This window comes from Trypanosoma cruzi, genomic scaffold, assembly GCF_000209065.1.
Source record: "Trypanosoma cruzi strain CL Brener 1047053516027 genomic scaffold, whole genome shotgun sequence".
Classification (NCBI taxonomy): Eukaryota; Euglenozoa; class Kinetoplastea; order Trypanosomatida; family Trypanosomatidae; genus Trypanosoma; species Trypanosoma cruzi.
In genome coordinates this window covers 70,225-84,122 of record NW_001849499.1, presented here as the reverse complement: position 1 = coordinate 84,122, position 13,898 = coordinate 70,225, and the positions used below count along the sequence as shown (strand labels likewise).

At 46.7% G+C, this 13,898-nt stretch overlaps 9 protein-coding genes across 9 annotated transcripts, besides 29 other annotated features; all 9 read right to left on the bottom strand.

Annotated features, from left to right (window-relative positions):
* On the bottom strand, positions 1-604 carry Tc00.1047053509505.89 (hypothetical protein, conserved; the record flags this gene model as incomplete). Its single annotated transcript, XM_802614.1, has 1 exon — positions 1-604. A coding segment is annotated over one exon (604 nt), but the record flags the coding sequence as incomplete, so codon positions are not given.
* Positions 1-2,914: a sequence feature (heterozygous, non-Esmeraldo-like haplotype).
* Positions 787-862: a sequence feature (T-rich).
* Tc00.1047053509505.80 (hypothetical protein, conserved) lies at positions 937-2,055 on the bottom strand (the record flags this gene model as incomplete). Its single annotated transcript, XM_802613.1, has 1 exon — positions 937-2,055. The coding sequence occupies one exon, from the start codon at positions 2,053-2,055 to the stop codon at positions 937-939; it is 1,119 nt and encodes a 372-aa protein (XP_807706.1).
* Positions 2,093-2,121: a sequence feature (AT_rich).
* Positions 2,280-2,326: a microsatellite.
* Positions 2,329-2,362: a sequence feature (AT_rich).
* Positions 2,399-2,422: a microsatellite.
* On the bottom strand, positions 2,432-2,734 carry Tc00.1047053509505.70 (10 kDa heat shock protein, putative; the record flags this gene model as incomplete). Its single annotated transcript, XM_802612.1, has 1 exon — positions 2,432-2,734. One exon carries the CDS (start codon positions 2,732-2,734, stop codon positions 2,432-2,434), a length of 303 nt encoding a protein of 100 aa, XP_807705.1.
* Positions 2,915-4,263: a sequence feature (areas merged during assembly that could not be assigned to a particular haplotype. This can correspond to areas where the two haplotypes were merged or to regions with more than two copies in the genome that were merged during assembly.).
* Positions 3,048-3,069: a sequence feature (AT_rich).
* Positions 3,102-3,136: a microsatellite.
* On the bottom strand, positions 3,241-4,482 carry Tc00.1047053509505.60 (uncharacterized protein; the record flags this gene model as incomplete). Its single annotated transcript, XM_802611.1, has 1 exon — positions 3,241-4,482. One exon carries the CDS (start codon positions 4,480-4,482, stop codon positions 3,241-3,243), a length of 1,242 nt encoding a protein of 413 aa, XP_807704.1.
* Positions 4,264-4,401: a sequence feature (areas merged during assembly that could not be assigned to a particular haplotype. This can correspond to areas where the two haplotypes were merged or to regions with more than two copies in the genome that were merged during assembly.).
* Positions 4,402-13,898: a sequence feature (heterozygous, non-Esmeraldo-like haplotype).
* Positions 4,756-4,812: a microsatellite.
* Positions 4,845-4,876: a microsatellite.
* Positions 4,886-5,428, bottom strand: Tc00.1047053509505.50 (10 kDa heat shock protein, putative; the record flags this gene model as incomplete). Its single annotated transcript, XM_802610.1, has 1 exon — positions 4,886-5,428. One exon carries the CDS (start codon positions 5,426-5,428, stop codon positions 4,886-4,888), a length of 543 nt encoding a protein of 180 aa, XP_807703.1.
* Tc00.1047053509505.40 (hypothetical protein, conserved) lies at positions 5,522-6,595 on the bottom strand (the record flags this gene model as incomplete). Its single annotated transcript, XM_802609.1, has 1 exon — positions 5,522-6,595. The coding sequence occupies one exon, from the start codon at positions 6,593-6,595 to the stop codon at positions 5,522-5,524; it is 1,074 nt and encodes a 357-aa protein (XP_807702.1).
* Positions 6,632-6,663: a microsatellite.
* Positions 6,803-6,824: a sequence feature (AT_rich).
* Positions 6,939-6,985: a microsatellite.
* Positions 6,988-7,021: a sequence feature (AT_rich).
* Positions 7,058-7,081: a microsatellite.
* On the bottom strand, positions 7,091-7,393 carry Tc00.1047053509505.30 (10 kDa heat shock protein, putative; the record flags this gene model as incomplete). The annotated part of the gene is made up of 1 exon (XM_802608.1): positions 7,091-7,393. One exon carries the CDS (start codon positions 7,391-7,393, stop codon positions 7,091-7,093), a length of 303 nt encoding a protein of 100 aa, XP_807701.1.
* Positions 7,443-7,477: a microsatellite.
* Positions 7,727-7,807: a sequence feature (CT-rich).
* Positions 7,898-11,866, bottom strand: Tc00.1047053509505.20 (hypothetical protein, conserved; the record flags this gene model as incomplete). The annotated part of the gene is made up of 1 exon (XM_802607.1): positions 7,898-11,866. The coding sequence occupies one exon, from the start codon at positions 11,864-11,866 to the stop codon at positions 7,898-7,900; it is 3,969 nt and encodes a 1,322-aa protein (XP_807700.1).
* Positions 11,923-11,994: a sequence feature (A-rich).
* Positions 12,043-12,064: a microsatellite.
* Positions 12,161-12,204: a microsatellite.
* Positions 12,282-12,301: a microsatellite.
* Positions 12,491-12,512: a sequence feature (AT_rich).
* Positions 12,540-12,570: a microsatellite.
* Positions 12,626-12,654: a microsatellite.
* Positions 12,668-12,823: a sequence feature (A-rich).
* Positions 12,980-13,050: a sequence feature (A-rich).
* Tc00.1047053509505.10 (protein disulfide isomerase, putative) lies at positions 13,107-13,898 on the bottom strand (the record flags this gene model as incomplete). The annotated part of the gene is made up of 1 exon (XM_802606.1): positions 13,107-13,898. A coding segment is annotated over one exon (792 nt), but the record flags the coding sequence as incomplete, so codon positions are not given.

Genomic DNA, 13,898 nt, shown 5'->3' with positions numbered 1-13,898 from the left:
CTCCCCTCGCGGAGACGGTGTTCTCCTCCATCAGGGCCATAACAGTCTCCTTCCGCTCATCGCACTTCACTCGAATGTCTTTCACACTATTCTCTACCTTTTGCTGCACGCCAATACGATGTTCCTCCATCTCTTTTCTGGCCTCCTCTGTGAGCATAGCCCGTCGCTTCGTTGCGGCCTGTAGAACCTTACACAAACGTTCCGCCTCCGTCTTTGTTTCATTTGCCCGCAAAATATCTAATTGCAGTTCATCCACCTCCTTGTTTGTAGCCGTGACTTTCTTTTTGATAGCAGCCAGCTCCGACTCCTTCTTCTTCACCTTCTGAATCTCCGCTTGTAGCACATTCTGCACATGGGATTCCCCTTTTTCGGCAAGGAGAGAACTTACAAACGCTCTGGCCTCCGTTTCTCTCTTCTGATTACCTTGAATCTGTCGTATAGCGTCGACGGCGCCGTCCACCGGCTGTCCACCACCGGGGGTCGGCAGTCTATTTTCCTCCCTCGGCTTAGGATAGACCGCTGTGGCGGCGGTGGTGGTAGGGGCGGCCGCTGTTTCTCCTTTTGCGGCGTCCACTCCCTCTCTCTCGCCGGTGCGGTGAGTCATTTCCTCGTGTGACTTACGTCCCTCTCTTCCTCCTCCTCCTCCACCCCGTTGTTGTTGTTGTCGGGCTTTCCCCTTCCCGTCCAACGCTGGCAAATTCCCTGGTCTCTCCCAAACCCACAGACTCTCTCAGTCGTCATGCAAACAAAAGGAGGGGAGAGAAAAGAAGATGTCGGGACGCAGAGAAAAAAAAAAAAGAAAAAAGAAAAAATACACACACAAAAATGCGAGCAACAAAAAGAAAAAAAATAACAAAAAAAATGTAAATAATAAAAAAACGGCCCACACACACACTCTCTCTCTCTTTCTCAAAAAGACCCCGCAAAAGAAACCCACTACAAAATAGACTCGGACACACCCTTCTTTGCCGCGATAACCCGCTCATAGTAAATCACAACCAACCAGCTGATAATCGCCTTCAACACCAACATGGCGCCCACGTACAATGCCATACCAAACAAGAACTCCACGGAACGAATGGGTGTCACGCAAAACCAGGCATCCAAATATGTGATGAAGCGACGAATGTATCCAACCCTTCCACGACGCAGCGCCTCCGCCACTAACAAATAGCTTTCCCATTGTAATAGAATAGGTGGTTTGCGATTTCGAAGTTCATGGTAACAGTTGTACACAACTCGCCAATCAAAAGGGGTCATATTGAGATAAACCCGCATAAGAGAATTGTATGTCATGGCCGTCAAATGTTTCCCACGTCGATCCCGTGAAATGTGATCAAACACCTCAACTGCCTTTTCCCACTTTGGTGGGTTTTCCATCGCAAGAGACGTGATGTACAACTCATAGTTTTTTGTATTCGGCGATTGGCCACGCTTTACCATCTCCTCAAACATCTTCTGGCACGCCTCAGGCATCTCACGTTGTATACACATGTGCATCAACGTGGCGTATGTATTGGCTGTGGGGGTCATACGACTATCGATCATGCGACGGTAGAGTTCCATGCTGGCTCGTAACTGGCCACCGTCCATTAATTTCATGAGATGTACTTCATTCGTTTTGGCGTCCACACGAAGTCCGCCAGCCTCCGCCCCTCGTACCGCTGCAAGCGCCAAAGCGTGATCTTTTGGCTGTAACTGCTCCAAATAGCGACGGAGTTGAACGTTACTGGCGGTGCGGGCCAGAACCGACAATCGAAATGTCTTTTCCACTTGCTCCGGCGTCGTGGCCTCCACATGTGGTCTCCCTATCGTCACAGTCCGCGAGTCCTCCCCAGACCTCCACAATTCGGACGACGACGACGCTGGTTTCACGTGTGACATCTCCGCACGAGAGGCAGGCGTCGCACCTCCCACTCCTGACGTCGAGGACCATCGCACCGCGTGAACAAATCGTGAAACACGTGGCCAACAATACGCACCTCTAAAAACCCGCATCCCACCGCACACACAGTGGACAACGCGAGAGGGCGAATGGAAAAAGACAGCAGTCATCCTCGTCCCTTCTTGAGGGTCACAGACCCTCTTTGACTATTAAAATTACAATAATAATAATAATTTCAAAACAAAACAACAAAAATCATGCACATGCACAGCAAAAAAAAAAAAGAAGAAACAGAACCAAAAAAGGCGGTATCGGAAACTCTCCCTCCATGCAACCCAAAAACATAAGCACGCACTAATTATCCAGTACGTTCCTAAATAAAATTATCCCATCAAACAACAGTAATAATAATAATAATAATAATAATAATAATAATAATAAACAAAAATAAATTTATTTATTTTATTAATAATTATTCAATAGAGTGACCCTTTTTCTCATCTGTGCTCAAGTCACACACACACACACATACACACATGTGTCATCTCAGCCTTGCAGCACACCGAGCAGAGAGTCCTCGTTGTAGAGGAAGAACTCCTCGCCCTCCACCTTCACACTGCTGCCTCCAAATTCAGGGAGCAGCACCGTGTCGTCCACCTTCACGGTGGGCGTCCAGTCCTTCGTCGCAGCGGCAACCGCGACCACGGTGCCCTCGTTCACCTTGCCGGCAACCTGCTCAGGGATCAGCACGCCGGCCTTCGTCTGCTTCGCCGCAAGGGTGCGCTTCACCAGCACACGCTGGCCCAGCGGCTGCAGCTTCTTGAGAGCAGAGACGGTGGTGCGGAACATTGGCGAAGTGATCTGATGCGTCTGTTTCGGGAAAAGAAGAAGAGGTGAATTCTTTTCTTTTTTATTTTTTCTTTTTTTCTTTTCGGTGTTCGCGTGTTGTTGTGGCAGTCGCTTTGTGTTCTTCACATGTGCGCAGACACGGGTGGAAACAAAAAAAGAAAAAGAAAAAAAAAAGGGGGGCACAAGAAAGGAGGGGAGGGGATGGAGGGAATGGCACAGAGACACCGGCGGAAGACAACCATCACAAGTGAAAAAAAAAAAAACAGCTGCAAACAAATAATCCAATGCGGCGCTAATTCAAAATTCCAAGTCGTTATTATATATATATATATTTTCTTTTTGACGCTTTTGATGGAGTCGATATGACAAAACAATAAATAAAAATACAAATAAAAATAAAAAAAGGTAAAGATGTATATGTGTATATAATTACACGATGCCAAGTATAAAGCAGGTCACACACACCGTATCAATATGTACAGAGAGGTGTATGGTCTCTCCGCCCTTCAAAGCAAAAGAAGAGCTCGGAGCAGTGAAAAGAAAGCGCCTGAATTTAAATAAAATGTCTCGTTCTCTTCATTGATGCAAATAAGTGTCTCAAAGTTCCCTTCTTGAATCATCGAATCGCTTGCCTCATTCATCGTATAGCGATTGTTCGCAAGAGCAGCCACCGTTCCTTTCACTTCCTCCTCAGTCCAGTCCAAATAACGGTGCTCACGGAGAACTGTAAGAAGGCGCGACAAACTCACGGAGCCTGTTCCCTCAATGTCGGCAACACCGTGCAGGCGCGCCGGAAGTGTCGCATCGCGCCTCCACGCCTCACGTAATTTTTGTCCTTTCAGACGGGGAGCCAATAGGTGGCTGTCGGCTTCCATCTCCTGAAATGGCCTGCATAAGAAAGAAGAGCTCCCAGAAGCCACGGTGAGGGTTTTATTTGACCCCACGACGGAGGAATCCCCCACTTTTCCCCCAGTTATGGAACTGACGGATATATCTGCTTCTTCCATCTGCAACATTTCCTTCTCCAGGACATCCATATCCCTCTCTCCGTGCAACAATGGCAAGTTAACGCTCAAATAAGAACGTGCCCGTCGTATACACTCCCATAGGGAAGCTATCTCACGCCCTGCTCTTGCGGTCGAATCGGTGTGCCCCACCCGTGAAGGAACGGAGGAGACGTTCTCTTTATTCATATACTCCGTGGGCATCGTAAGAGTCGGCAGCTGACCTCTCACATTTTCCTTTGCCCTCTGCTCGGAAAGGGGAATATTGACACTAGAAGTGATGGGAGAAGAAATCGTGTTTCTCCTGCGTCGCTGCGGCGCAAAGTTATGTCGTTGAGGTGTGTAGGAGGACGTCGTGGACTCGTGTAACGGCCGGCGTCTTGAGGAATGTTCCACGCAACGAACATCACTGCCACCGTCTTTAGTGGAGTCCGCTTTCAAAACAATCCGCAACGAATCAAAATCCAGCGTGATGTCCCCATCCTCACATACGGTCTCCTCCACACCACCCAACACCTGTCGGACGAAGGCACATAACACCGGTTGATTGCCTGCCACTCCTCTACCAACCTCACCGTTGGACTGACGCCCAATTGCCACAGAGCCCTCTTTGGACGCATCCGCCAGCACCACACCGTCGTCACTCGCCGCGCTCATTGACAGAAGGGGACCCTGGTAGTGCTTGACCAGGCGGGGATCATCCACATCTCGCAGACCCGATACCAAATTGCCACGCCAGCCCATTATTGTACGGCTGCAAGTGTTTTGCAACTAAAAAAAAAGAAAAGGGAAAAAACAGAAGCATTACAAAAAACGGCACCAGCAATAAACAGATAAATAAAACACGTGCAAGCATAAATAGATATGCAAAAAAAAAAAAAAAAGGAAATCAGATATGAGTGAAAAAACAGCACTATGGATTTTTTAACAGCCGCCTCCGACGGATGTGCCGTGCACCGCACACCAATGCAAAAACGTCCGTCAAATCATCCACAGCTGAATCACCACAAGAATCACAAATAAATAAATAAAATAAATAAATAAATAAATAGGAAAACAAATAAAAAAATAAATGGTGCGACCCTTTTTCTCATCTGTGCTCAAGTCACACACACACACACACACACACACACACACATGTGTCATCTCAGCCTTGCAGCACACCGAGCAGAGAGTCCTCGTTGTAGAGGAAGAACTCCTCGCCCTCCACCTTCACGCTGCTGCCTCCAAATTCAGGGAGCAGCACCGTGTCGTCCACCTTCACGGTGGGCGTCCAGTCCTTCGTCGCAGCGGCAACCGCGACCACGGTGCCCTCGTTCACCTTGCCGGCAACCTGCTCAGGGATCAGCACGCCGGCCTTCGTCTGCTTCGCCGCAAGGGTGCGCTTCACCAGCACACGCTGGCCCAGCGGCTGCAGCTTCTTGAGAGCAGAGACGGTGGTGCGGAACATTGGCGAAGTGATGTGATGCGTCTGTTTCGGAAAAAGAAGAAGAGGTGAATTCTTTTCTTTTTTATTTTTTCTTTTTTTCTTTTCGGTGTTCGCGTGTTGTTGTGGCAGTCGCTTTGTGTTCTTCACATGTGCACAGACACGGGTGGAAACAAAAAAAGAAAAAGAAAAAAAAAAGGGGGGCACAAGAAAGGAGGGGAGGGGATGGAGGGAATGGCAGAGACACCGGCGGAAGACAACCATCACAAGTGAAAAAAAAAAAAACAGCTGCAAACAAATAATTCAGCAAACCAAAAAAAATAATTTGTCATTTATGAAAAATATAATAAAAAGAAGCTAACAAAAAAAGTATAATTTTCCAACGGCCGCAATGTATGACGGGGACCCATCACCCGGGATGCCTTGAGCAAGGAAGCACAACTCCGCCAACTGATTCCCTCGAGATTCCGGTGTGGAGGCAATGACAGCATCTCTTGAGGAATCTTCCGCAAAAAATAGAGCCACGGCCACAGATTGGTGGCCCATTGGGGTCTCTCGAATGTAATCAATATGAAGACGTCGAAGGAGCAAATCACCGACAATGGCATCTACGCCCACATCTAGCAAACGGGGGAAGACGGTAGTTTGGTCAAGCAAAGCAGATCGGAAGGTGTTGATGACAAATTGGATAAGAGCCATCTGATTGACATGTTTGTTGAAGTCTATATCACTTTGTCTGATATGAAATTCGCGACGATAGGTCACTGTCAACGGTGTAACTGAGGCGTGCGTGGCCATCTTGTCTACCAGTTTGCAGTACGTCGTATCCGTAAACAGCCCCGAACGTGCCAAAAAGTCGGCAACATCAATGCGGACAACCAATGGAAGACCTGTGCTAAGCTGATGTCTTCGCATGGTCTCCAGCAGCATCTCCGCTCTTTCCTTTGGGATAGGCACTGGCCGTCGACTTTTTTTGGAGACATTCACACCGGTGAGTTTAAATACACCAATGGGGAATTTGTTCTTTTCATCCGCGGCCTCGTAGCGGAAGATCTTGCCGTAGACGCCAAAGCTGCTTTTGCCAACATGCGAGATCCAAAATTGTCCCAAGAAGAAAACAGATGCTGGCGTAATTTTGCCATCAAACTTCGGAAATTCGCCCACCAGCTCCACGTCCACGCCGGCAAAAAAGACAGTGACGTCCTCGCCAGACTCCACGTAACCCTCTTCGACCGCCTCGCTCGCGTACTTTGAGTGGGCATCGCCACTGTGGCGGTTGTAACACCAGCCGTGCTCCATCGCAAACCGCATCCCAAAATTCGCAAGGCGATTCACCGTCGTCACATCAATTTTATCGTGCTGCAACGGAACAAACGGACTCACTGGAATGTGATAACTGATGGCTGATCCATCGGTGTCCACCATAAACATTTTTTGTTGTTGTTTGTTGTTATTTTTTCGCCTATAAAATAAATAAATAAATAAATAAATAAATAAATGCTAATCTTTCGTATTTTTGATCCCGCAGCGACAAACGCACCTACGTATGTACTTACGTGTGCGTACACGTAATTCCCTTCCTTATTGAATGAGCACTTCCCTCCCATACAATGATACACCACGCATGCACACACAAACATAAATAAAAATAAAATAAAATGGAAAAGTTGCAGGTTAACAACAAAGCGGTATCGGAAACTCTCCCTCCATACAACCCAAAATCACAAGCACGCACTAATCATCCAGTACGTTCCTAAATAAAATTATCCCATCAAACAACAGTAATAATAATAATAATAATAATAATAATAATAATAATAAACAAAAATAAATTTATTTATTTTATTAATAATTATTCAATAGAGTGACCCTTTTTCTCATCTGTGCTCAAGTCACACACACACACACATACACACATGTGTCATCTCAGCCTTGCAGCACACCGAGCAGAGAGTCCTCGTTGTAGAGGAAGAACTCCTCGCCCTCCACCTTCACACTGCTGCCTCCAAATTCAGGGAGCAGCACCGTGTCGTCCACCTTCACGGTGGGCGTCCAGTCCTTCGTCGCAGCGGCAACCGCGACCACGGTGCCCTCGTTCACCTTGCCGGCAACCTGCTCAGGGATCAGCACGCCGGCCTTCGTCTGCTTCGCCGCAAGGGTGCGCTTCACCAGCACACGCTGGCCCAGCGGCTGCAGCTTCTTGAGAGCAGAGACGGTGGTGCGGAACATTGGCGAAGTGATGTGATGCGTCTGTTTCGGAAAAAGAAGAAGAGGTGAATTCTTTTCTTTTTTATTTTTTCTTTTTTTTTTTTTCGGTGTTCGCGTGTTGTTGTGACAGTCGCTTTGTGTTCTTCACATGTGCGCAGACACGGGTGGAAACAAAAAAAGAAAAAGAAAAAAAGAGCGCAGAATATTTTTAAAAAACAAAAGACAAAAAGGAAGCATGCCACCAGCACCACCACCGTCACGGTCAGCAGTGGCACCTGAAAAGGGCCTTTTCAACATTCCTTTATGTGAGTGACATTTACATAAAGGCAGCTACGCCATTTGTACATGAAGAATAAAAAAGAAAAAAATAACGAGAAGAAACACACACACACACAAAGACAGATAAAGAGAGAGAAAGAGAGCGGGAAAGAAAGATAACCAAAAAACAACAACAACTCCATGGCAAAAGAAACCCGCACCACATATGTGTTACGTGTGTTCTTCATGCATTAAATCCCTCGTATTCTACTTTACATGAGAACGGATGTCTGGCAAAAAGTATATCTGCGGCACGTAGTCTTTGCTCTCGTGCAGAAATTTAATAAGTTCATACTGCACCTGGCGAGCAAAGGAACTGCTCTCCGCTGTGAGTTCATTGAGGTTCTTCTTTCGGCATCCGTCAGAGAGAATAGACTCCTCAGTGAGGAACTCAAACGCACGAGCCTTCGCATCTATCAAATCCTTATGATCCCGCATTTTCTCCCGCAGTTCCCGATAAAATACCGTAAATCGATCATAAAAGAAAATTTGGAGTTTTGGTAAACGCAGGTACTCCAGTAAATTCAAGCCACTACCATTACCAGTGTCGTTATGAGAACATCCCTCATGTTTACTGCTTTGATGGCTCGATTCATCGCGGTTGGCAATACGGGCCTCTTCGTAGCGGTAAATGAGGTTAAGCAAGGACTGCGGCATACCAATAAGACACACGTAGTTATGCATCTCCGGTGCACCATTGCCAAAGTACACCACCGCATCAATAAGGTGCGTCTGCTCGTCAATGTAAATCACAAAGAGGTTCTGTTCGGGTATCCGCGTTGGGAGGTCTTCAATGTTCATGGATGGTGATGCTTCCAACTCCTCCATAACCGTCACGACGGGCTTATTCTCCTCAATATTGGAATAAAAAAGCCGCAGGCACCGTTCCGGTTTAAAATCGATCGATCGAGAGCAGAAAAAAACGTAATTCACAGGAAGGCGAATGCGACTAGCCACGGGGGAATTGTACGTTGGCAACTTCTTTTGCAGCTCTGCTATGTTTTTTTTACCTTCCTCCGTCGATAGCGCACCGCCGCTCATTAAAAAATCGGCTCCATTACTGCCGTTCTCCTGCAGAACTCTCTTATATAACTGATTTTGAGCCGCCGTAATCTCCTCTTCTTTATCGCCCACTTCACGAAGGTTCTTATCGGCAAACTCGTCAAGACCAAAAACACCAAGAAGAATTTCCGCCAAACTTGTCCCCACATCACGTGTATTAAAATCTTCAAAGCCCGGGGTGGTGCCGTAGCGGCGCGTAAACATCGCCACAGGTCCGGCGGCGTACACGCACTTATCTGTTGTCCGGTAATTTGCCTCAACAATGACACGCCCATCAAAGACAATCGAACGTCGATTCAAAGTGGAAAGTACATGACTGTCAATGTCCTTGTCTTCACAGCAGACGATAAGACTGCAGCCCAGTTCCACGGAGTTTGAAATACCCGCTGTATTATCTCGATCGCCTCCCTCCTCCGAGAACAAAACTGGAGACACCACGACAGTTGTCAGAGCACTGCCATCATCGTCATATTCTAATCGAGTAACATAGTAACCACGCAAAGTATTTATACCTAATGAGTTACACAACTTCACAGCACAGTCAAATGCATCCTTGTCCAAAAAAGGGTTCGACGTCTCTGGACTTACCACGACAATCCGTTGCGGAGAAAAGCCAAGACTGACAATAGACGTCGCAGTCGCAAAGGCATCTAAGCCGGAGCCATAAACAATAACATTGCTGATATTATGTGGATTTCGATCCAAATCATGTAAGTGTTGGCGTAGTTTTTCAACAGAAGATTCTCCAGAAAGTGCCAGCGTGCCTTGTGGTACAAAACCACGTTGATTATTGGACAGTGGCTGTTGAATCAATTGCTGCAAACAACATATGGAGTTTGGCACAACGTACTGGCGTCCTGTTGTAAGAATCACGTAATCGTACGGCTCGTATGTACCGTCGTCAATGCTTACATATTTCTGTGTTGTGTCAACATCCATGACAAGGCCATGAACCACACGGACAGGGTTTCCAACAAAAAGACCCATTTGTTCCCGCTCAAGCAACTCCATGTGGTCCGCAAACCATAATAAACTTTGCTGATTCGGATGTGCAGGCATCCCATCGGTGGAGACAAGCACAATATTTCTAAAATGCACATATGGAACGGAAAGAAAACGATGAATACAAGCCAAACCCGTAGAGCCGGCACCAACGACAATAATGCGGGTATTTATTATTTTCTTTCGGTCTCCAATTATCCGTCGGGTACCGACGAAAAGACATCCCAGCGCCACCGGTTCTTTTCCATCAATTTTGTCACCCCCCTGTGACCCCATCTCTGCAACAGCCATCGGCGTCTTCTCCTGCACGCGACGGGGTGGGGCACGGAGTAACTGCCGCAGCAACGGTGGGAACGGCGAGGCCTGGCCATCTTCCAAGACAAGTGTCACCTCACAGTTCGTGTGGCGTAATATCTCTCGGAGAAAAAAAGAAATATGACAACGATATACGGGCTTTATGTAAAAAAAGCGCACCATCACGGCCTGCATCTCTCCTCGAAAAAATTTTCTTCGTCCCTCTTCAGCGTTGAGATGAATGTCCGTCACCGAGTAGTCCCTCGGACCACCCACGTGGTAATTGACAAAGGCATCCACAGTATAATTGGCGCGCAACGCGTACATCTCTCCCACCTTCACTCGCCGTGTTGAGGCTACCCCAACAATAAACGTCTCACCCTCTCCACCAAGACGAGACTGCAGCATAAACGACATCGAGTTTTGTGGCAAATTCTCACGAGATGTATTCTCTTCACTGCTCACTCTCATGTCTTCCAACAATGTCGCGATGTTTTTTTGAGAAAATTCCACAAATGGCTCATTAAGAAATGCAGAGATACTTTCCACATCGTCGTTTTTAAGCACCGGCTGGATCCAAATGGGATCGGCTGCGTATCGGCAATAAATCCATAGTCCCTGTGGAATAGGAATCACCTCTCCCCTTGCGTTCCGCGGCTGATACCTCCGCAGTGGGACATGCTCAAATTGCTGCAAAAACGGTGGCTCGTCCTTTTCATGTGGGAGGATGATCATGGCGTACTCGACGTACGGGAACTCTTGAAAGACAAAGGGCAGGAATTGATCGGCACACATGGCGTATTGGGGGTCAATCTGGAAAAAACTAATTTTCACCACATTTGGGATATCCAAGGTAGAAAAATTTCCAGTGTCCTTTCTGTTATTCATAGGGCGAAATTTGTCAAAAATCTCCGTCATGTACTGCCGTGATACCCTCTGCTGATCTTCAATGGTCGCCTCAAGGCACATGATGCCAACCACACGGTGACTTACGGCATCTTCAGCAATAATGACTTTGTGAAAGGCATCTTGATCTTTAAGTAGCTCATCCAGATAAAACTCCTCTGGTAGTGCAGTGATGAGTCCATACCCCCTTAACATTTCTGGAACAAAGTCATCGTAGTCCTCCATAATTCCCAAGCGGAGTTGAAGCCGTGGCACCAGTTTCGAAGCAAAAATGCGAAGTAACGAACCTTCAAAAAAACAATCCGAAAGGGAAATAGATTTTTTTCCAAGGCACTCAATTGGCGGGTATTTGCAGTCCAAAGGAAAAGGAACAAGCAGCTGCATCACTCCTGGCATATTGATAAGCGCCGTAGACAGCAATTCCGAAATCATATCCTCCTCCTCGTAGCCAAAAAGTAACAGTTTTCTCTCCGTCCTTATGGCATCTAAATCACGTGGGTCAATAATATGCGACAGAAAAGCACTGGAAGGAGGTGCAAGAAGAGATTTCAACCAGAGTGTGTTGTACGGTGCAATTTCCACATCGGCATAATCACTGTCATTATTGTCCTCGTTGTGCTTCAGTGTGTTTTCCCAATTTTCTGCAAGAATAGAAGTCACATGTGGTATGTCATCCAAACAAACAAATCCTGCCACCCTTCCGGTGATTTTAGATGTTGCGGTAATGCAAATAACGGAACGTTCAATGAGGGCCAAAAAGTCTGCCTCCGTTCTCCACGGAAACAACGCCACGGGAGGGACGCATGGCGTCACTGTGCCAAGTCGTGTAAGTTGTGCAATGGCCGCCGCGTCGGTGGAGCGACTGCGCCGCAGAACCACGTGAAGATCCTTCTTTGCGCTCATTTCTTGCATACAAATAAACCAACCTTTTCTCCCTCACACACTTCTCTCACCCACACCCCTTGCCGTTTCCCTTTTCTGTTTTATTTTTTGTTGTATTTTTTGCCTTTCTTTTCCTTTTTTTTTGTTTCTCTCTCTTTACTCTAATTTTGTTCTGCCTGCGTCGTTCTGATCCCCGTCCGGGGCCTTTTGTTTGTTTGTTTGTTTGTTGTCTCCCTTCTCTTGCCTTCTTTACTGCGCTGGCCCCACCACGCCTGCACTCCTCTCCTTCGATCCCTCGCAGCTCAACAGGACGACCTCCACACGACAAAAAAAAAAAAAAAAAGAGAAACAAACCAACAAACCAACAACAAGATGAATTGCAGGCGTTGACATGCAACCCACACACACACACACCAAAAAAAAAAAAAAAAAACACCTCAACTGAAAATAAATAAATAAATAAATTATTCCGTGTTGTTGTAGTTTTCCCTCCCTCCACCGCTCCACCATCGCACTCACAGTAGCATTAAGGAAATTTCCTTCCAGCCTCTCACACTCCCTCTCCATTCATGTCTCCCCCGCCTTCCTTCGCGGTCGCGGCTCACTGCCCCGCATGAAGACAAGAGCGAAAACGCACACACACGCAGTGGAGAGAAATAAAAAAATAAAAAAAAAACAGAGAATGAAGCGAGAGTATGACGGCAAATAAATAAATAAAAATATAAATAAATAAAGGAGGCTGTAAAGAAAGGCAATGCAAGGAGGCAGTAAAGCCCAAAAATTACTGACAAAAAAAAAGAAAAAAAAAAAAAAAAGAATATTTTTGAAAAACTGTTTTCTTCTCTTCTTCTTTTTTCTTTTTCTTTTATCCTCCTTTTTCCCCTAATTCCTTCAGTTTTCCTCCTCATAATTTTACCCGCATTTTTTTTTTCCCCCATTTCCTCCCCTTCGCTCTCTTCCATTTTTTTTTCTTGTTTCTTTTTTTTTGTGTGTGTGTTTCTTCATAACGCTTCACTTTGTTTAATTCTCTTCATTTTCCCTTCTTGCCCTGCTCGTTTGGCCCGTGATCACAGGTATTGCATACACACACGCACGCACCTTCCTCGTGTCTTCAAGCCAACACTTCCATAGAAAGGAGACCCTTTTTTTTTTCTTTTCTTTTTTTCTCTCTCTCTCCCTTGTTTTCGCCTGTTATGTCTCATTTATTCTTCTCTCCTTCCCCGTCACGCCGTGTAAAATAAAATTTTGGAGCAGCGCATGGCTCCACGGCCTACTCACCCTTAAGGGAAGCCAAAATGTTGTTTCGGATTGTGAGCATGTCACGTTTTTCGCCCTTTACATCGCCCTGCTTCAATCGTGCAATGCGGCCCAGTTCCATCTCCACGTACTCCGCGCCCAGCTGCAAAATCTTCTCCGCGATACGGGGGTACTGCACAGCTTCCACACCGGTGAGATCCGCCGCCGCCTTCTTCACCTTCTCGAGGCACTGCTTCTTCTCATCCACGCTCTTTTCCTTTAACATCATATCCCGCAGCACCTTTGAAAGCTCGTCGTTCACACCAACCTTCTCGGAAAGATCACCAGAAGGAAGACGATTCTTCCCGGTACGTTCATTGACATAGTCAACAAGTTCTTCAAGGCTGCGGCCGCCACTGTAATACTGTGGCTCACTTTTACTCTTCTTTTGGAAGAATGCAAGTGTCGGATACCCGTCAACTTTATACCGGTTTCGCACTGCACCATTAGATGCATCATCAGCGTTCAGTTTTCCGATAACAATGTCCGCTTCCTCCTTGAACGCCTTCGCAAGAAGTTCAAAAACAGGGTGGAGTTTCTTACAATGCCCGCACCATGGCGCGTAAAACATCACAAGGGCATCCTTTGCCTCGTCCATGACAACCGCATCAAAGTTTCTCTTTGTGAGCTCCACCGCGTACGTGTGTTCATGGGGAGTGCCAATATTAAGGCCTGGAACTTGCCTGTTAAGAAACGACAAAAAGGCAGGGGCCTCACGGGCTTCACTGTATTGCTGTTTCGTCTGCGAGTCGGCAGGAAAAAATAA